The sequence below is a fragment of the Seriola lalandi genome, unplaced genomic scaffold (assembly GCF_002814215.2).
Source record: "Seriola lalandi dorsalis isolate HSWRI2012SDOR001 ecotype SW California unplaced genomic scaffold, Sedor1 jcf7180002052955, whole genome shotgun sequence".
NCBI lineage: Eukaryota > Metazoa > Chordata > Actinopteri > Carangiformes > Carangidae > Seriola > Seriola lalandi.
This window is the reverse complement of record NW_019523508.1, coordinates 360,204-381,588: the sequence shown is the minus strand read 5'-3', so window position 1 is coordinate 381,588 and position 21,385 is coordinate 360,204. Positions and strand designations below refer to the sequence as shown.

Genomic DNA, 21,385 nt, shown 5'->3' with positions numbered 1-21,385 from the left:
ACTTATGGACCTGACTGTATTTGGTTTTTGAGAACTGTCCGTTAATAAACATAAAACAGGAGTCAGAGGGATTGCTGAACCAAACTAACGACTCTGGGCTTCTACAACGTTGAACCAGAATGGTTTTGTATATTCCCATATACAATGTAGAAAAGTTCCCACTTCCATCTTTCATTTCCAACACAAATTATCCTTCATCAGGTTCATTCTGTGGAATCTTACTGGGGTATGATACTATCTGATGATCTGATGTTCAAAGTTCCCTTTTGAGTCATTTACTTTTTTTTTTTTTTCACATTCTGTTATTATATTCAGACATTCCCCCTGTTCAAAAGATGAATTAAAACACTTTACAAGTGAATCAGTTAATCCATCAATACTAAGATCAAATAGTAAATCACTTCAATAACTGATATGAAATGGTCACAATAGATAACCAGAGCACTAACTATTTTGACTGGCATGTGACAAGCAGAGCAAAATCAATTTAGTGTGTAGAAAAAAGAAAATGTTATAACATAGGTGCCTGTTAAACCTTCAGGCCGTAGGAATCCATCATGAAAATATTAAAACATAAATGTACCACACCTGCTCACGGTGAAGAAATGTTGGGCGGGCTCTACTTTAGCTGATTCACTTCCTCCTTTTCCCTGTGTGAGATCAATTTACTTCCAGTTCTGCATATGTCATTTGATACCAGCCATGCATGCTCGCAGCTGCTTTTCACTACTCTGTCTGTTCCTGTCATTTTTAAGAGCGGGTAAGTAACATTAAAACAGCACTTGTCATTATTCTATTGTGTTGTTGTTGCAAACAGATACAGCCCAGGATAGAGCCAAACATTCAGTTGCTGCTAGAGGTGTTATGGATTATATAAATTAATCTAGCATTAGTCTTTAGATAGGTGAGCTCCTGACAGGGAGCTGCACTTTGAGGCTGCTGAGCTGTTCAACTAATGAACGGTGCTCGCACTGATCTGAATTACAGCTTGTTATCGCAACAGACTGAATTTACTCCTGCAGAAACTGACGACGGTCTGAGTCAATTACCGGTCCATATTATCTCGGAGACTTTCCCCGTCTGTGTGTGTTTTTAACCTTAGGTAAATCTGAACCAAAACGTATCTTTAACCCCAAACACGAGGGGAAGGGACCCACGCGAGTTTAACATGCAGGAACGGAGCTGCCGGCTACCTCCCGTACATTAACATTGGGGAAGTGGGTAGCTATGTCACACAAGTTAGAGCGAGTTTTGCTGACTATTATTATAAACATTGCTTATTGTGTCACCCCTTACTTAAGTACCATTTGTCTGGTGGTAAAGAGGTGTGAGACATGACCTACATGTAAAACTCACTGGTTGCCATGGTCACACAGTGAATGGCAAGTTGATAAAAATGAGGAAGGTTGGGGTCAGGTGAAGCATTAGGGGCGGGATGACGGTGTTGGCCAGGTAAAGATGAGGGGAAAATAGCATCGGCAGGAAAACAGACTTCACCGTCCGGTTGCCTTTTGCGCTCACGTACTGTTGGTGATAAACAATGAGGGGTGCACCAACTAAAAATTCAATAAAATTAAACAAAATGAAAATATCATTCAAGTAAAGTTCAGGTACCTCAGAATTGTACATAAGTAGAGAACTTGGTAATCGATATAGGTCATTTCCACCACTCTGTGTCAACACATTTTTGAACTGAATGAAGGTATTTGAATCAGCATTGTGATTCATGGTTTCCACCTTTAGTTACTACAATGTAAATAAAACAGTTGTCAGTTTTAGAGTTTTGAAACACAGAGTAAGTGAGAACACCATGAAAGAGAAAAGTCAACTTATAATGCTTTGTGGCTTTATGTTACAGGTGCTCTCTTCGGTTACGGTGTAAGTCGTTGCCTGTTGACTTCCACTCATGAAGCTGTTTATCTGGAACAAATCTACTTTAATAAAGTGCTTCTTGGCCAATACAACAGCACTTCAGGAAACTTTACCGGCTACACAAAAATCGCAAAGGAAGTTGCAGACGACCTTAACAAGAACCCATCTTTTTTGAAACAAGAACAAAAGAATGTAGAAACATGCAAAACCAAAATGCCACCGGCAGTTGATCTCCTTTCAAAACCAGGTGATTTTAATGTGTAAACTCTGGTAATGCTTCAGATTACAGCCTGCACATGTATTTATTAAGTATATGTTGATAAAATACTTACTGGGTACCTGTTGCAGGACATTTACTGAATGTTAAGTACAAGGGAAGAAGACATGAGGTTATAGTGAATGAAGGTACCAACTGTACATGACTGCACATGTAATTATTTACTAAATTACAAAATGGAATAATTATGGGGCAAGATAACAAATTGTATTGAGATATATTACTGTATAAAGAATCAGTTCAACGAATGGCATGCCAATGTTTTCACCAACTTTCTTTGAAAAGCATGCATGAGGAATGTCGGTTGATGTAATGGCTGTTACATCACGACAAAGCATTGACAATGTTTGAGAGAGCTCCCTTATTACAAGAGCTGTAAAATAACACAGTCCTTTGTTCACCCCTTTTACACTGAATTACAGAGTAGTTAAGGGGTATATTGTTTGTTTGCTTATGATTTGTGGCTCTGGATTGGGTTGTACCAGCAATTCTCCACTGAAACATTTAAACTTTAAGACTTTCCTAAGTTCTCACTATTAGCTGTGATAGTTTTAAACTAGTGAATTACTAAACCAGGTTGCACCATTAAAACATAGGATATGTCTTAGCAGTTAAGACTTCAGTAGGAAATATCTGTAGCACTGACTCAACAACAATCAACATGACAGCATTACAAAAAATACATTTTTAGAGACACAAAATATATACAGTGAGGTCCAAATGTCTAGTCATATGACTCAAGGGTCATATTAGCAAGCTAATAGCTTTGTCAGTTGTTTCAGTTAACTATACAAAAGTTACACTTGGCAGTTGTAAATATTTAGTAACAACTAATCTAAGTAGTTTTAATTTCAAATATATAATTGACACTGCCCCAAATTGCACTGCATGTCTATGGCCCTTCTATAACTCCAAATTTGTTATTCTTTATTCCCCTTACTTCTTCACTTCTACCTATCGTTACTACCCAGTAAGTATTTTATTGGTATATCATATGTACAAAATATTTACACTGTATTCATGGGCTGTAATCTACAGCATTACAGAAACTCAATGTTACTGGTGTAATAATACGAGGAGTAATACAAGATCTATGATTTCATCATCTGTTTTGCCTTTGTTCATTCTCCTCTAGTCGAGCCCTACGTCAAGCTGCGGTCAGTTGAGACAGTGAGCAGCAGACATCCAGGCATGCTGCTCTGCAGTGCGTACAACTTTTATCCCAAACAAATCAGAGTAACATGGCTGAGGGATGGGAAGATGGTGACATCTGATGTGACGTCCTCTGATGAGTTGTCCAATGGGAATTGGCTCTACCAGATCCACTCCTATCTGGAGTACACACCCAGACCTGGAGAGAAAATCACATGTATGGTGGAGCATGCCAGCCTCAAGGAGCCCACACTTTATGACTGGGGTAAGGGAGTGACAGGACCCTTTGAACCTCATCAATAAGAAACACTCAACGCAGGAATATTTGTTTGAGAAGAGTTATGATAGAACACTTTTAATAGATATGAATACACAGTATGTAAATTTGTGTTTGTGATAAATGTGTTTTCAGATCCCATGCCTGAGTCACAGCGGAATAAGATTGCTGTTGGGACAGCAGGGCTAGTGCTGGGTCTGGTCCTTTTTCTTGTTGGGGTGATTTACTACAAGAGAAATGCTACTGGTGAGAGACAGAACCAAACTAACCGGGGGGGGGGGGGGGGGGTAGGGGTAAATCAAAGTCTAAAGGCCTCAACGTTAGCAGCTGAAGCAAAAATTGTGTAGAGATAAATAAATCTGTCACTGTATCTGTCACTTGTGTAATCACATATTAATGTAAGAACTAACAGCACAGAAACAGAAAGAAGCATGGCAGCACTCTTGGGACTTTTGAAGTGAAACTCAGACGTCATTGTATCGATGCGTTTCTGTGAGAAAAAAATGTATTGTCTCATTACTTTTAAAATCATAGAGCAAAAAGGTGAACCCCACCAGTGATTATTTGTAGGAATCTGATTTAATGCAACACTTGTAGTTTGACAAGAGCCTCTAAGGAAACAACCTGTTTAGATTTGAACACTTCTCAACTACCAAACTCAAAATCAACATTGTTTGACTCTGTTTTTCTTTTTGTTTTTCTTCTAGATCGGGTGTTGGTGCCATCAAGTTAAGGTAGTCAGCAACTTTTGGCCGAAATAGTTGTCATATAAGCAATAATGTGAAATTTTCCAAACCAAAATGGTGGGAAATAAAATGGATAAGAAGGTTTTTATGAGGAATAAGAGCTTTGCTCAGTTCCTGAGGATATTGATATGCTTTATATCTGCATCAATAATATATGTTTTAATATTAATTTATAAAAATTAAGCTTTTATTGAAGTTGTAAATATCTTGTCAACACCTAAATTAAGGACATATAAACACAAGTTTGGCCCTAAATCATATGTAATATTTTGATTAACTACAATCAGGTTGTGTGTTCTGTGTCAGTAAGGTAAAGTGGAAAGTAAGTCCCATTTTCTTTTGTAATGTATAAATCCTGATGACTTAAGAGAGCTAATCTTTTGGTTCAACTAAACAGAAGAAGGCAAGATAGACTACTTAACTGGTATTTACTTGAATTTGTCAGTGATACACAGATTTTGTTGTAGATGGTGAAAGTCTGAGGATAAGACTGTGAAAATTGTTTTCTTGTTTGAGAACGTATACTGTACACTGCACTTTGGTTCTGGTTCTTAGGAACTGCTGGTATCTTGTAAGGCCTTGCAGGCTGGGCATAGTTGTATGCGTGACAAAATAATAAAACTTTCACTCGTTCATTACTTCAAGTTATAATAATCACATGATCTGATACATGTTGAGGACGAAGGAAAACTCACAGGCTCCAGATTATATTAAAGGAAAGATGCAAAGGATCTGTGTGTTATCAAGAAAGACAAAGGCACTCCACATGAAGTTACTCTAAATAAGATTATTGCCATGTATCTTATTAACATAAAGGAGATAAAACTTACTTTGACAGCACTTTTATGTTGTGCAAATTTTTGTCTTATATTAGATTATTAGTATTATGGTTAGATTATTTTGACAAATAAAGATGTTAACCATCACAGTAATATTCATTGTAAATTTCGGTAAAGTTTTTTCAAATTTCGATTATTGTATTTTAATATAAAACTGAGCTTCATTAAACCTCTGTAAAGAAGCATTCAACTAGAGACTAGAGCAGATATTTGCCATATAATAACAAAAAAGAGAAATAATTTATGTGGGTTGCACACATGTTTTTTTTTTTTAATCTTTCTTTCCTTGTTTGAGTTCACTTCTCCCTTATCTCCCCCATAAACATGTTAGCAGATCTCTTTAACCTCTTTTTATATCCTGTTAGTGCATTTTCTAGAGAGGGTAACATTAAAATTTGAAGAGACAGTCATTGTGTTGCTGTTCAATGTAGGACATGGACATTATGTAACCAAACCAAAGGCAGCTAAAAGCTTTTTTCAGGCAGGGACATGTTTTCAGCAGCTGATCTCTTTCAGCTAATTCACTGACTATAAGATAATTTTATCAGTTAAGACATTACATTCAACCATCTTATCCCATGTGTATACTGTAACTAATAGTAAACAGGAGTGTTATGTCTTGGCTTTGTTCAGTCTTTTCACTTGGGATTTGTTATTGCCCTTGTCTAACAAGATGTAGTTTGGCAGGTAAATTGCTTCCTAGTACACCCACACCAGTTTTATTTGCCAAAATAAACAATGGAGAGAGCTAACATTTGCTGATTTTACTTTGCATTATTTCTCTTTGCTCACACTGCAACACACTGTTGGTTTAATTCCAGTGAAGGTCATCATGCTGTGCACTTGGAGCAGTACTACTGTGACCAAATGTTAATAGGACGATACAACAGCACAAAAAAAAACTTCAATAAAAATGAAGTTAGATGTGAAATACTTCAGTAAGTCACTGTGCCAAGAAATAGTCTGTCACATAAACATCCATAAAACATCAAATTATCGTCTTTATGCTTTGGCTTTTGTATAGATAAAAAAAATTAGCTATAACATGTTTATTCATGTTTATATATCACAAACTATTACTTCACTGCTGATGTTAGTCATGATTGAATACATTAAATTAATTATTACCACCAGGAAATACTTGTTAAATCTTTTGCCAATCTTAAAGTGTATGTAGTGTGCTGTGGTGTCCTCGGCCTCTGGAATACACACAAACTGGGTAGGGACATGTCATTTTCCTCACATTAAGCAGCGCTGCTGCTGGGTCTTCACTTTTCACTTGCAGGGCTGATTTCCAACATGAGGGAATCTTTTGGTGTGAGATCATATCAAATTAAATCAAATTAATTTAACAAATGGTTGAATTTAAATTTGCCCTGTGGTAACAGCTGGGATGCATATACTGTATCTGACGAGCATCTGGAAATCTGATGCAGATGTTTTCAAAACCAACAAAAGGAGTTGTGTTCATTTTAATCTAGAGTTAAAAGAATAGCCTACCTCAAGTGCTGTGTCCCAGAGCCTCTTGAATGCAACAGAACAAACAAACTATCCAGTAAAAACTTCTCAATTTGGGGCAGAAAACTAGCAAATATTACAACAATTTTTGTATTCCTACATTACACAATAAGATCGTGTGTTGTGTAATGTAGGAATACAAAAATTGTATTGTATTTTTTTAAATTCCAAGTCAGGCATTGGTGCCAACAAGTTAAAGTAACCTAGGTGCTGACATTTAATAATAATAAGTTTGTGTGAAGCATTTGTAGTAGATAATTTATCTGCCTCAACAGTCACCGTCTTATGGGTTTAAATACAGAGCAAACACATAAAGTCAGAGGAAGTCTGTGGGAAGTCACAAGGTCTCTGGTTGAATCCAAGGGAGTAATTGATGTACTGATTACATTCGTCATATGCGACTGTGCAATTAATGAACCTGAAAATTCAGCAGTTTTAAAGAATAAAAATCAAGATCTTTCTCTATACACCCCTACACTACATAACATGATGTGACCCACTTTCATCTCTGCTCTCCTCTACTGGGTTGTTTGTGTAAAGAAGCCCTCATTACTGTCTTACAGTCAAGAGATAACGTTGCTGCTACAATTTTAATTTTATGCAAAAATGTCAAAGTACAGGTTTCATGTTTTGTTCTTGTTCAAAATGTGAATATTTGTTGATTTTTCCTAGTCTTCTATGTGTGTGTGTCTATCTGTGTTTGTGTTCGTGTGTCTCTGTGTGTGTGTCTATAGTGCACTATATATCTTTGGGTAGCAAACTTTTCAATACTATTAAACATTGTCCTTTAATTAAAACAAAGCCTTAATAAATTGATTAAGAAAAAAACAAACAACATGATTAATCAATTACTGAAGTGACATGATTTAATATATTCTGATATTTTATAGAACAAATACGTAATGGAGACAGCACCCACAGATTAATCAGTAGCCTACTGCCGTCCACAAATAATATGTTTCCATTACAAAAATCACCTGTCATTATAGGCTGTCTATCTACAAATCTCATTTTGAGTTAAAAGTTTGGACCAAGAAGTAGAAGTGTCTGTAAGACAGCGCGCGGGGCTCAACACTTTGATTTATGCGCCTGCGCTCCTCGGAATAATGAGCCGCTTTGGATTCTATTGTATTTTTCTCTTCTTATTGATTAAAAGCCCAAGTTTGATTCTCTTCTTATGTTTCGCTATTTTTGTTTATATTCATTACAGAACGCGATAAAAAAAAAAAAAAAAGGAAAGAAGATGAGAGGGTACAAACAGAGGGATACTGATGAGGCTGGACAGAGAGCCTGCCTGTGATAAATCAGTGGATGTGCTATAACCTGCTCCAGTTTACAAACGCGTCACGGGATCTCTCGTCCTTGTCACTGCAGCTCTGGATGGCGTCAGTCTTGACTGAAGGACTGTGCTGTTCTTGTCCCGGAGGTCGTCCCGAAAACCAAAACACCGGAGCAGAGACAGAGCGGTTACGTTACCGAGCTGCGATAAGACGTAGGAGATGCTTGATAAGAGAGTCTTAAAAACACAGATACGGACACAGAGAGAGGATGTGTGGAAACAGCCTGTTTGTAACGACCAGAGGGAAGGATTCGTCAAAACAGCTGGTAAGACTTAAAAGACTATTTATTTATACTGATGTGCTCCAACAGGTGAAATCATCTTAACCATCTTTAAATGTGTAGGGACTTTGCTCTATTCTAACTTGCTATATCCCTTTGTGTTACTTTATTCTATTCTACCTTACCCTGTGGTGGAAACTAACACTAACTAACACTTACTGCATTCTCTCATTTAATCGTTTTAATCTCATGCTACTAGTACTGCACTACCTTTCAGAGGGAAATACTGTATTGAGCATATAAACTGAGATGTACTGTAAATTCAAGAACAATACATTTAAACTACCAGTATGTAAAATACTTAGACTTTGCTTCACCTGGGCCACAACAACATGATACTGCAAATACATCTGTATTCAACAAATAGTATCAAGTTTTTGTCTGAACAGTGGGTATTTTAACTTTTGTAGTTTAAGTAAATTTTGCTCAAGTGAAGTTTTTAATGCAAAACGTTTAAAGGAGTATTTTTACAGAGTGTTACTATGACTTTTCCTTAAGTGAAAGATCTGAATACAATCAAGGCCTGATTCAATTAATCAATTATGAAAATGCAGATACATTTTCTGTCACTTAACTGATTAATCAACTACCTATTTCTTTCAACTCTGCTTATACTTAACTGTACCATACCGGTTTTTAACACTCCTTTGTTTTCAGATACTTTACTTTCTTCTGCCTTAGCATTCAAATTCTTTACTACCTGTTTTCCTCTGCTCTACTGTACTCAATTCAAATTTACCTTACAAGCTGTACTTATTTCAATCTATTCTACTCCACTTCACCTCACCTTATTTTACCTTGCTATTTGCTATTTTAAACACTCTAAACACTCAACACCACTTGATCTACTAAAAAACCTAACCTTACTTTTCCTTACCTTACTTTACTCTCCTACTGCGCTCTAACAATGTATGAACAAAGTGTATACACTTATAACTTGTATAAACTTGTTTTGTTTTCTGTCTTCTCCCCTTAGCACTGAGCCTGCCTGTGTCCAGCTCTGTAGACTACTGTACCAATGGGTCTCTCGCTGTCAGCTTGGTTGTACAGCAGGGCAGCTGACAGCCCTCCCTCCTCTTCATCAGCTTTCCCTCCACTGGCTGTTCCGACCTGCTCTCGCCTCGCTGTCACTCTGAACTCTTCACCAGTTCCTCCAGGAGACAGTCGCTCACACTGGAGCTCAGTCCACCGCTCTCCTCACTTTTTGCTCTCTGTCTGCAAACAGAAAGTGACACGTTCACCTGTTGAGCTTAGCAGCGATGGGGTGAGAGCAGAGATGGGGGTGAAAAGCGGGCTTCATGTCTGGGAGGTGCTGTGGACCCCCGACCACAGAGGGAGTCACGCTGTCATGGGCATTTCCAGGCAGGATTGTCCTCTGCAGGCCTCAGGTTACAACGTGCTGGTGGGTGGAGACGCACAGTCCTGGGGCTGGGAACTCAAAACCAATCAGCTCTGGCATGGTGGACAGAGTCTAGGACTTTACCCAGGAAAGAGGAGGAAGTGTGACTCTGAGGCTGTAGATTTTAAGCCACAATCTTCCTCTCCACCAGACACAAAAGTGGCAGAGACACCTCTCCACATCCCTGAACGTGTCCTGCTGGTCCTGGATGCTGATGCAGGGACTCTGGGATTCGTTGTTGATGGCATTTTTCTTGGCGTAGCTTTTAAAGACCTTCCTCGTGGAGTGGATCTGTTCCCAGCGGTGAGCAGTGTGAGAGGGGGAGCCACCATACGACTACGCTACCTGAATGGTGCCACATGTGAGTATCTAGTCATTATTAAACAGATTTGAATTGGTTAGAATAACAATGTCCGGGACAATTGGGGTTAGTGTAACTTGGCTCTTATAAAAAACATACTATGAAACTAATACTTTTTTCTTCTCTTTCATTCTCAGGTGATCCCCCAGCTCTGATGGCTTTATGTGGACTGTCAATTCGTCAGTTTTTAGGGCAGCAGAGGCAAAGTCAAACTGACAAACTGCCTCTACCCCCTTTTCTCCAGCACTACCTGCTTTCTAGTCATTAATTTGCACACACACATGGACACAGTAGGAATGCTTTTGTCAATTATTGCACAGTGTACCGAAAACTTATGACGCATTTCTTTTTATATGAAAAATTATGTAAGTACATGTGACATTATGGCTAGACAAGTGTATTTACTTTTCATATTATTTATTACAATGTGATGTATACATAGTCCATTTATAATATTTTGAAACTTATTTGTAAACTGTGAGAGCACTGTTGTTTCACAAACTAAAGGCGTATATGAAATATATTCTGAACATTTCTTTATTTCTGTATAAAAAAATGACTCCTATTTCAAGTTGTCATTATTTCTGTTTTATAATTTCCATTCATTTGCAAAAGAAAAGTTTGGCAGTCTGGTGCTGTGGTGTGGAGGCTGTCCTTTCAGAAATGGAAAAAGGAGGTAAGAAGGAAGAAATAACTGTTATGAATGATTCTTATTATGACAATCCTGAGCTTCCCAAAAAATGTTACACAGCCAAACCTTTTCCTGCAGAGGGGTCAATATAAACTTACATCTGCTTTAAATGGACTTAAAGCCTGCTGGTTATAGGCTACAGATGGCGGTGACACTAATAATAATTTAAATCATGGTGATGCCTGGGAAAATATGGTTACTTACTTAATTAACTAATTAATTACTCCTAAACAAAACTCTTTAATGATGCTTTAAATTAGCACCATGACTTGACGATTAGATTAGAAGCACGGATGACTTCAGAAAATGAATAATAAACGTGATTTTTAAAATATGATATGGTGATTATTATAGATAACACAATCCAACAGTATGCAAAGCAGTATTAGCTCCACCATACTGCCTACATTTTAATGTATGTATAATGATAAACCGCTAGTAAAATAGCTAACAATACAATGATGAAATAAATGATTGATTTGATTGATTAAATCAAAAATATATTGAAGACTGTCCATGTTTCATCCTGTGTTAAGTCTTTGTTAAATTCCGTTTATCTACATTCACATCACTGTTGCCATGACAACAGAAGATATGAAGCCTACACAGCACGCAAAGTAGCCGCGCAATAGAAGAGTGCTAAAGCTAAAACCTTTATCAACCTCCTTTCTGTTATGAGTCGAGCCTTACCATCGATAAATAACTCTTGTTGGCTTTATTGTAATAAGTGGCAACCCATCCAGTGAGTATATGTTAGCTAACTAAATGCAGACTGCAAATAATACTGTTATTTTTCGCTAAACGGGGCTAACTTCCTTAAATTGACTCACCGAAGGTTAGCTAAAAGCGGCTATAACATTAATCAACTTTTTTATAATAACAGTGTGACAGGGTTTAATTGCAGTGGTGCAAAATAACCAAGAACATTTACTGATGTACTGTACTTAGTGCTAGTGCTTTATTTAAGTATCAGCTATTTCCATTTTGTACTACTTTATACTTCTGCTACATCACATTTCAGAGGCAGATATTGTACTTTATACTCCACTACATTTATCTGACAGATTGAGTTAATAGAGATTTTACATGTACATGTTTTTTTTGCATTATTATAGATTAAAGCACTCAATTGTATATGAAATTGTTCAATTGAGAGGCACTTTGACTAACTACACCGTTGAGTGCCGCTTTTACAGGTCATCATACAGACACAGATAGTGAATGCAGGAGACCAAAAATAGAGCTAAAAGACAGTGAATATTGCACTTACATTCATCAGGTGGACATAAACAGGACTCTGAATGAGTGATAATTTCACCCTGTAACTGCTGCATATGTAAATAAGCAACTGTTTGCTGACTTGTTCACCATTTCAACTTAAAAGGCAATGATATACCAATGTTGTCATCCCAACTTGTTTCCACTGCCCAACAGTGGGCAAAGAATTATTGCAGGATTGAATATTGTGCCTTTTTGTATTTTCAAATGACTGATGTTGAGCAATAATTACCTTAATTTGGCTGGTTCTTAGACCTAATTGTTCATGGCAGCACTGAAAGGTCTGAGAGAAGGAGAAGGAGGACGAGGGCGGCTAGTTTTTGATCCTCCAGGTATAAATGGAGATGAAGAGGAGGAAGACTCACTTATGGTAAACTGAGGCGTCATACTCACCAGCATAGTAGTAGATAGTTGCAACAGTCAGATGCACACTCTTGCATTTCTATCTTTATTTCTAGGTTTTACTGAGTGTTTTGGCCCAGAATGGACAGGTGGGCCTCTGCTTCTATGACAGCACAGACTCCTCTTTACACTATATGATAGATACTCCTGACAACCATGAGCTTCACCTGCTGGCCAGAGGTAAACACTACACCTGTTATTGACACGAAAGTCTCTTTTTCAAACAGAATTACGTTCATGTTTTTATGGATTAAATTGCCAAAATATTTGTCCGTAAAATGACACTTGTGTTTGTCACGCTCACACTTAATATACACCTCTTCTAATTTCCTTTGTTTAGTTATTCAGGAGGTTAGTCCCCATGTAATCATTACCAGTGCAAAGCAGGAGCGCTGCATGACCCGCTTCCTGCACAAACTGGGTGAGCTCTGGGACATTATAATCTATGCATAGAGAATGGGAAAAAGAAAAATGTCAAAGAAAGTTTTGTTTTGACATGGCGTGAGACAAGAAGTTTCTGGGTCAAGGCACTAAAATGAGATTGGGGACACTGCAGCCAGCTAGTTGTGATAAGGGAGAAAAGTGATTGTATAACTGTTAGAAAATGCTTTGCTTTTTCGAGCACACTATAGTTACAGCTTTACCATTAAACCACAACGATGACAATAACTTTTCCATTCAAACGACTAACTATTAATTTTCACTTCTGTTATATCCCAGGTTCAAACCCAGACTACAAACCAGAGGTGGTTACTTATCCATATGTTGACTTTGGTAAAGAAATGCCCATCTATAATATCCTAATATTCTCATCATTTTTTGGGCAGTCTGTTTGCATTACATTTGCATGATTTTCCATAATGAAATGCTTAATTTTCAATATTGCAGGCCTGGAGGTTGGTAAACAGAGGCTGCTCTCTGCCCATCTACCTTTCCTTCCTAATTCTGTTTCAGAGAGAGAGAAAATGTCCTACCTCTCCTCCTGTATCTCCTTTGACTCTCCCCTGATGGTGAGCCAACAGTTTACCTATCATCCTCAAACTGCCAATCATTTTCTTGTGCTTTTCTGCTCATTTCTGTTTGTGTGTGTGTGTGTGCGCGCGCATCTGTTACGTAGCTGAGGACAGTGGGTGCACTGCTAAAATGTCTGGACAGGAGGCGAGTGGGAGTGGAGCTGGAAGACAGCAGTGTTGGAGTTCCTATCCTACAGTTCAACGCCTACACGCTGTAAGACACACACACAGACACATATACACATGCACAACATTGTGATTACACATTTTCCATAATGAGGACACTGAAAGAGTTTTTTCAATGAAGAATGACTTTACTTTACTTCTCTGTGTTCAGCTCCACCAGTTTTAGTCTGTGAAACATGCAGCAGTTACTTATAGCAAGTTTTCAGAGTATATGCACATTTACTACATTACATTTTCCCTATTCTCTTTATTTCCTTACTTCTCTCTTCTTTATATAAGAGCAAACCAAACCTCTCAGTTTTCATGAATGAAAATTGTTGCTTAGAACTGATCAAGGCGCAATTGGCTTCATCCTAATACAGGAAAGGTGTGGTGTGTATTGACCGAGACACATACAGGTAAGAAGGCACTGTTTGCAAATGTCTATAATTGTGATAATTATATAAATGATCTTTGTTAAATGTGTTTGTTAGATTGTTCTAACTAAAATAAAAACTAAAATTGTTTCTAACTTTCTTATGTTATATCAGTCATTTTATGTCTGCTGTTCTTATTTTGTTGTCTGATGCATTTTGCTATGTACACTATGTACTGCATCAGATTGTATGAAATACCTTGTTTAGATCAGGTTTATCATTAGATGAGGCAGACAAACAAATACATAAAAAGAAGTGGATGAATGAGAGATCACAATGGATTTTTTTGTATTGTTCCAGTGTACTACAGATCTTCAAGTCAGAACTTCACCCATCAGTGTACAAGCTCCATTCAGGCGAAAAAGAAGGACTCAGTCTTTATGGTATACAGCTCAGACAGTTGCATTTCAGTTTTATTTCTTCTCTTGCTAATGTAATGGTGTGACCACTAACTACTTTCTCCTATTGTTTATTACAGGTATACTAAACCGCTGCAGGTCTAAGTTTGGCTCCAGATTGCTACGGTGAGAATCAACTTAGTCCACAGAATAACACACAAAAGTAATAAAGGGTTCTTTACTCCATGAAAAGAAAATATATATGGCTGTTATTTCTTTGGACAGGTTTTTGGTTCCCATTAAAACTTAACTGATGTGCAGAACAGTTGTGCTAAATTTATTCAACAAAATAATTGTGTCATCTTTTCCAACATACTGCATCATTAATTCCTTGCTACATTATTGTGGGAATGTACATTAATTTAAATCTGCAATTTTTCTTCACACAACCATTATTTTTGCATACACACAAGATACTTTGGTTATTGTAAGAGATAGGATGGTGTAAAAGTTGTAAGTTTGCACTATTTACTTTATAGAAGTAAAATAGGTGTAAGTGTCTTCTCTCCTGTCAGCCAGTGGTTTCTGCGGCCAACACAGGACCTGGCCGTGTTACACAGAAGACAGGAAGTGATACATTTCTTCACATCACCTCGGAACTCAGACGCACAGAGTACCCTGCAGTCCTTGCTACGCAACATCAGAAACATACCAGTAACAACTGTGGCCAATTATCTTCTTTTTGTCACATCTGTTTACCACTTTACCTGATGTGTCACCACCTGAACATTAACGTTATGTCATCTGCCTACAGCCAGTTTACATGCTTGTGTGTGTGTGTGTGTGTGTGTGTGTGTGTGTGTGTGTGTGTGTGTGTGTGTGTGTGTGTGTGTGGGGTAGACTCTTCTGCACAGGATGTCTCTCTCTCACACCAAAGTGACTGACTGGCAGAGTCTCTACAAGGTTGGAGCTACAGTATTACCATGCACACCTTTTCCACGTGACAGGTTCTTTTAAATGTGTACAAAATGTTTTGTGTGTTGTGTGTCAGACGGTATGCAGTGCAGTGTGTATTAGGGACATGGTGCGACACCTGCCTCAATCCATTCAGCTCTTTCATGATATCAGTGAGGGGCTCTCTGATGACCTCCACTATATCTCCTCCATCATCAGCCGAGTTGTGAGTTCTTCGTATTATGTTGTGCCCACAAATCCCACCCCAGACTTGTATGTTTTGCTGTTTTTTGTTTGTTCTTTCAAAGTAATATTTATAGCCTTTTGTTCTATTAGATAAAAGAAACAAACATTTAATAAAACTTGTTCTTATCTTTTTACCATTTTATCCTTGTCTCTTATCTGCAGTTTATAAATCTGGCAAAATATGTTTTCTGCTTTGTAATATATCCCTTTTTTATTGTTCTATGTACACAGGGCATCCATGCAAAAGAGAGTGAAATTGCTCTCATTGGACCACCCTGTATAAATAAACATTGTATGAATGACTGAATGAAAAGTATAATTGAGATTGATTCCATCTCTAATCTGGGACATAGGTCGATTTTGAAACCAGCATAGCCGAGAACCGCTTCACCATCAAACCAAACGTGGACCCCGCAATAGATGAGAGTAAGTACAGAGAAGTGTCAGTTTAATTTGTGGACCTATGTGACTTTACAATCTGGTTGAACTGAACTCTTAATTACTCTCTCTCCCTCTGTCAGAAAAGAGGAGGATGATGGGGTTGTCCGACTTCCTGACAGATGTTGCCAGAAGAGAGCTGGAACATCTGGATGCCCGCATCCCGTCCTGCTGTGTCATCTACATCCCTCTGGTCCAGTCTTTATGTCTATACATCTACTGGCTTATACACATATAAAAATGTTGGAATGATATTATATATATATATATATATATCATTCCAACATTTTTAGTCACTTTGCTTTTGCTGCATGTAGTGTATTATGGGTGGAATTCAATATCAGATATGGAGAAAACTCTGGGGCTCCATATATCGTATAAAGGTGCTCATTATTTGATTCTTCTTACAGATTGGATTCCTTCTCTCTGTCCCTCGACTGTCCAGTATGGTGGAGAAGGAGGATTTTGAGATAGAGGGGCTTGATTTTATGGTGTGTTTGTTAACTTGTCATTTTTGTTTGTGTGTGTGTTTTTTTAAAATGACAAAATTGCTCATGTTTTTGTCATTTTTAGTTCCTGTCAGAGGACCGTTTGCACTACCGCAGCCAGAGAACCAAGGAGCTAGATGACCTCCTAGGAGACTTGCACTGTGACATCAGAGGTATTTTTCCCACTAACAGAAAACACCTGAGATCTGTGCATCTGATGGCTTTACAACAATCACTGTACACCTCCCAAGATACTTTCCTGATGGTATGCTTCCTGTTTCTCAGACATGGAGATGGCAGTAATGACACAACTGCAGAACACAATCCTCGAGAGGAGCAGCTCCCTCCACAAGGTTGGTTTGCGTCATTGTGCACTTCCAGCCTCCGAGTGTTAAAAACATGACTCCCACTCTGATGAAATGACTGTTGGTGTGGAAGTAATGCTATAAATGTGTGTAGGTGGATTTGTTGTGATTAACTATGTGTTTCCTTTGGTTGGGATGTGTTGTTCATTTTGATTATGAAACAGGTCTTGATCCCATCACAAGTTCTTTTCAAATGCTGTCATATTTGCTACATGATCCATTGCATTCCGCAACTGCAATTTGTATTGTTATTTTTGAGGGCAGAATGAGCATTAAGGTCAGATGATGAAGTATTGTGTTTACGGTATTGTAGCTGTGGTTAGACGTCTCTACCGGTTAAGCAGATTGTTTCTTTGCAATTAAATTAATCTAAAAGAAACACTGAGTTTTATTTGAAAACAGCTTTGTTAAAGTGATACTTCACTCAAAGTCTCTCTCACACACCCTCACTGTGGTTAAAATAATTTCTTAAAATAAAAAGTTTTTCAATTATCAAAACATCCAATGACAAATTGTGAACCTCTCCAGTAACATAACTATGCTGTGCATTTGCTCTTCATGTTCCAAATGCTCCTATTTTTAACAAAATATGATTAAATACACAGTTTCCAAATGAATGCTCATGAATGAATACTTTCATCACCCTGTCAAGAGTGAGAGAAGGAGTGTGTGTCTGTTTGTGCATGTAGAGCACATGCCGCCTGCTTTGTCACTAGTAAGAAGACCTCTCTTTAGGACATTCAGCGTATTTAATGTGTGTTGTGTAGGTCCTGGATCTCACTGCTGAGCTGGACTGTCTGATGGCTATGAGCAGTGCCTCCCAGGAGTACGGCTATACCTCACCCAAGCTTGCCAGCCATAGGAAGATAACAGTCATGCAGGGCAGGTAGACTCGTATACATGAGATGGAAATAATTATTGGAGTACAAGATTGTACATTTCTGTATTTAATCATTTTTCTAGACACCCGCTGTTGGAGCTGTGCACTCCTGTGTTTGTTGCCAACTCCTTCGAGAGCTCAGAGTTGCAGGGCAGAATCAAGATCATCACTGGACCCAACTCATCTGGCAAGAGCATCTATCTCAAACAGGTCAGGACAGTCAGAAAAAACTATCTGTCCCCAACAAATACGTATAAGTTTTATCAACTCTGTAACAGGTACAATGATAAACAACTTGTCTTCGCTAGCTCACTCGTACTCAACCTTCTGTGTCACTTTGCTGCAGAATCAGTCACACCGTTTTGACTTGTGTATACACCTCAGTTTCCTGTTTACCTGAAATTGGCTTGTCATTGATGTTTGGGAGATTTTGGGGCTAAACAGACTTGTAAACAGTTACAAAAAAGTAAAAGCTATATAAACAGGAGATGATACCCATTCAAAGAAAATGTATAATTGCAAATAATCTGCCTTCAACATCTGTTTCTTCAGCACCAGTAGTTGCATTAAGGATACTAGTTACATCAGCATGCTGCCATCAGATGTAGATATATGAGATATATAAGATACATTTTACCTTTCCAGACTGTAATTAACTTAATTAGTAGAAAAAGCCTCTCAAGTGGGGGAGGTTTGCACTTGTAAATCATCTTTCTTTCTGATTTGGCAGGTAGGTCTGATTGTGTTCATGGCTCTGATTGGCTCAGATGTGCCGGCAAAGGAGGCAGAGATTGGTCTGGTGGATGGGATCTTCACCCGTATGCAGAGCAGAGAGTCTGTGTCTGTGGGACTCAGCACCTTTATGATTGACCTCAACCAGGTTAGATACCTCAACTACCTCACACTCACACACGTTAACACATGCAAGCTTCTCTGTGTGTGCAGTATGTGTGTCTGTGTATGTGGGTGTGAAAATAAAAGACATCAACCTCTAACACTCCTGTCCTCCACTCCCACAATCCACCTGTCAAGACCGTTTTATAAAACAACTACTGCCTACAACCATAACACACACACACACACACACACACACACACACACACACACACAATAAAACAACAAAATGTAGTATACTGTAACAGTTTATGTCTTTATTCTCCAGATGGCCCAGGCTCTCAACAGCAGTACTGGCAACTCATTAGTTCTCGTGGATGAATTTGGAAAAGGAACTAACACAGTAAGAGGGACTTGCAGCACTTTGTGAATTAAATCCATATGGATACTCATAACGAGGACACACAGTGTCATTAATGTGAGGCACCTGAAACCAATTCCAGCCAATATTAGCTAATTTAGAGTTGCAGCCTGAACCAACACGTACCACCTATCAGCAAGAAAATTGCAGCAGCTGTAAATATAGAAGTCTTGATGTGCACCATCTACAGGCAAGGGAGGTAGTAACACTTAACTTCTATCATTTATTAGCAGTATGAACATTTAATAAATAGTTCGTAAGGATATGTAAGGGCATGAAATTTTTTAATTGTTTGTTAGTGTTCAGCATTTGTCATTACAACTTATAATTTCTCCCTATGAACATACATTTTATATTATTACAAATGTAATTTACTTTATTGTGAGTCATTCTCATACACCAGTCTCCACTTGGTGCATAAAGGAGGAATAATAGCTGATGAATACATTAAGAAACACTTATCTGCTTACAACTACTTTATAATAAGTTACAAACCATTTATTGCATGTTTGTATACTTCATCTATTTGCTAAACAGGGACTTGAAATAAAGTTTTGCCAGGAAATAACAAATCACATTTTAGGTCTGGGGCAATGTCCATGTAAAGAGTGTTAAAATACCCCTTTTTTGTTTTGGTAACTGGAGCATATTTATTGCTAAATAGTTAGAAGAGTTCATACTGTTCTGGGTTTCATTATGTTCTCTACCCTCCATCACTGTCTGACAGGTTACTCTGGAGAGGAATGGAGTAAGTCCAAACCAATTTTGTTCGTCTAAAGAGGAAAAAGAGGTGTGGGATGCAGAAGCCAAACAAAATAAAATTACAAGTTTAGTTTGAATAAGTTCTGTCAGACATCCAAAAAGTCAAAAGTGTACAAACATAATTAAAAATAATACAACTCCAAAAAAGAAAACAGTCGTATTAAAATTGCTGCAGCTATTGCTTTCCTTTCCTGTAGGTGGCAACATGTACTATTAAAAAAAAAGGTCTACATCTGCATATTGAAATTACTGCTGTTAATTTCCTTTCCTTTAGGTGGTTCAAGTGGTCGACAATGACAGAACAGCTACAGTGTTCAACCTGTTTATACAACAAAAGTTTTAAAGTAAACAATGATTTCTGTTATCATGGCATGGATTCATATATATGTCATAAATCAATACATTTAATGAATTATTACTGACTTCCTGTAATATTAATTAGGTTACTGTGGCATGATTATCACCAGTAAATAGTAAGTCATTTGCAAAGATGTATAGATATGTATATATCTATAACATTAGTATCAATTAAGTTTACATTTTTCTTCTAACATAATGTTGCTCAATCAGGCTATCAAGGTTTAAAGAGCTGAACCTGAATTGAAACTGAAAAGTTTGGCCCATAGCATCTTCCTGCTTGTTCAGAAAAACAGCAAAACAATATAATGTTCCCCCTCAGGTGGATGGACTGTCTTTGCTGGCTGCATCGATCTCTCATTGGCTGAGAAAAGCTGCGGTAGATGTTCCTCACGTTCTGTTGGCTACCAACTTCCACAGTTTGCTGCAGCTGGGCCTCCTACCCTCCTCTGTCCTGCTGTCTCTTCTGGTATGAGAGATACTTCGACTGAGATTGCACAATAAGCAAAGCAATTGTGTGAATGTTCAGAACTAATGTGCTGCAGAATAACACTGACAGCAGTTGCAATGACCAATTAGCTAATGAGGCTGCATTGCAGATATGTGTTACGTCAGTAGAAATTTATTTTGTATTTATAAGATTTTTGTGTGTGTGTGTGTGTGTGTGTTAGACTCTAGAGACAGCAGTGGACGGGGATGAGTTGGTGTTTCTGTACCAACTGAAGGAAGGGATCTGCCAATCCAGCTATGCTGCCAACATCGCTACACTGGCAGGCCTGCCAATTAGCCTTGTACAGAGAGGGGTGGAGGTAAACATACACACACACACACACACACACACACACACACACACACACAGTGGTACACAGAAGCGTGCTCATATAGACTGACTGCGGGTGTGTGTTTGGTCAGGTGTCTGAACTGTACAGGACAGGAAGGCCCATTAAACGCGTTGACAAAGCATCATCGGATGAGCAGGCAAACAGGTTAGCTAAACTTAAACTGCACAGAAAGACAATAAAACCCCACACTATAGAGCAGTGTGTGTGTGAAGCAGACAGGTGTGTACGTGTGTTACTGACAGGTGCAGGTCTATGGTGGAGAAGTTTCTGAACCTTGACCTGGAAGACAAAGATTTGGATCTGCAACGCTTCATGAAAGAGGAGCTCTTGCCCTCCGCTGGAGACCTTCTGAACCGCAGCTGAACTTTTCTGCTTCTGCGAACTTTTTCTGCAGCTCAGTGGTCAGTTTGTCT

At 38.2% G+C, this 21,385-nt stretch overlaps 3 protein-coding genes across 4 annotated transcripts; all 3 read left to right on the top strand.

The window, feature by feature from the left end:
- Positions 1 to 364: 364 nt before the first annotated feature.
- Positions 365 to 5,915, top strand: LOC111650862 (H-2 class II histocompatibility antigen, E-S beta chain-like). Its single transcript, XM_023400806.2, has 5 exons — positions 365 to 760; positions 1,859 to 2,119; positions 3,285 to 3,566; positions 3,714 to 3,824; positions 4,286 to 5,915. The coding sequence occupies exons 1-5, from the start codon at positions 703 to 705 to the stop codon at positions 4,309 to 4,311; spliced, it is 738 nt and encodes a 245-aa protein (XP_023256574.1). The 5' UTR covers positions 365 to 702; the 3' UTR covers positions 4,312 to 5,915.
- A 1,980-nt stretch (positions 5,916 to 7,895) lies between these two features.
- On the top strand, positions 7,896 to 10,626 carry LOC111650870 (SPRY domain-containing SOCS box protein 1). Its single transcript, XM_023400818.2, has 3 exons — positions 7,896 to 8,286; positions 9,278 to 10,061; positions 10,199 to 10,626. Exons 2-3 carry the CDS (start codon positions 9,320 to 9,322, stop codon positions 10,327 to 10,329), a joined length of 873 nt encoding a protein of 290 aa, XP_023256586.1. The 5' UTR covers positions 7,896 to 8,286; positions 9,278 to 9,319; the 3' UTR covers positions 10,330 to 10,626.
- A 1,669-nt stretch (positions 10,627 to 12,295) lies between these two features.
- Positions 12,296 to 21,335, top strand: msh5 (mutS homolog 5). 2 transcript variants are annotated; one of them, XM_087172481.1, is made up of 26 exons: positions 12,296 to 12,400; positions 12,489 to 12,612; positions 12,773 to 12,853; positions 13,153 to 13,206; positions 13,321 to 13,442; positions 13,550 to 13,659; positions 13,994 to 14,029; positions 14,348 to 14,430; positions 14,526 to 14,571; positions 14,961 to 15,099; positions 15,286 to 15,348; positions 15,437 to 15,565; positions 15,939 to 16,011; positions 16,107 to 16,216; positions 16,434 to 16,514; positions 16,597 to 16,684; positions 16,797 to 16,864; positions 17,644 to 17,762; positions 17,840 to 17,966; positions 18,487 to 18,636; positions 18,919 to 18,993; positions 19,739 to 19,801; positions 20,453 to 20,599; positions 20,802 to 20,939; positions 21,043 to 21,116; positions 21,215 to 21,335. In XM_087172481.1, exons 1-26 carry the CDS (start codon positions 12,296 to 12,298, stop codon positions 21,333 to 21,335), a joined length of 2,526 nt encoding a protein of 841 aa, XP_087028607.1. The 2 variants fall into 2 exon arrangements, with proteins under 2 accessions (XP_087028607.1, XP_023256551.1); XM_023400783.2 differs by lacking the exon at positions 19,739 to 19,801.
- Positions 21,336 to 21,385: the final 50 nt, after the last annotated feature.

Coding starts and splice junctions, on each gene's coding strand:
- LOC111650862 (XM_023400806.2), top strand. CDS start 703: ATGCATGCTCGCAGCTGCTTTTCACTACTCTGTCTGTTCCTGTCATTT. Junction 761..1,858: donor CCTGTCATTTTTAAGAGCGG/GTAAGTAACATT, acceptor TTTATGTTACAG/GTGCTCTCTTCGGTTACGGT. Junction 2,120..3,284: donor TGATCTCCTTTCAAAACCAG/GTGATTTTAATG, acceptor ATTCTCCTCTAG/TCGAGCCCTACGTCAAGCTG.
- LOC111650870 (XM_023400818.2), top strand. CDS start 9,320: ATGGGTCTCTCGCTGTCAGCTTGGTTGTACAGCAGGGCAGCTGACAGC. Junction 10,062..10,198: donor CTACCTGAATGGTGCCACAT/GTGAGTATCTAG, acceptor TTTCATTCTCAG/GTGATCCCCCAGCTCTGATG.
- msh5 (XM_087172481.1), top strand. CDS start 12,296: ATGGCAGCACTGAAAGGTCTGAGAGAAGGAGAAGGAGGACGAGGGCGG. Junction 15,100..15,285: donor GCAACATCAGAAACATACCA/GTAACAACTGTG, acceptor TGTGTGGGGTAG/ACTCTTCTGCACAGGATGTC. Junction 18,637..18,918: donor TTATGATTGACCTCAACCAG/GTTAGATACCTC, acceptor TTTATTCTCCAG/ATGGCCCAGGCTCTCAACAG.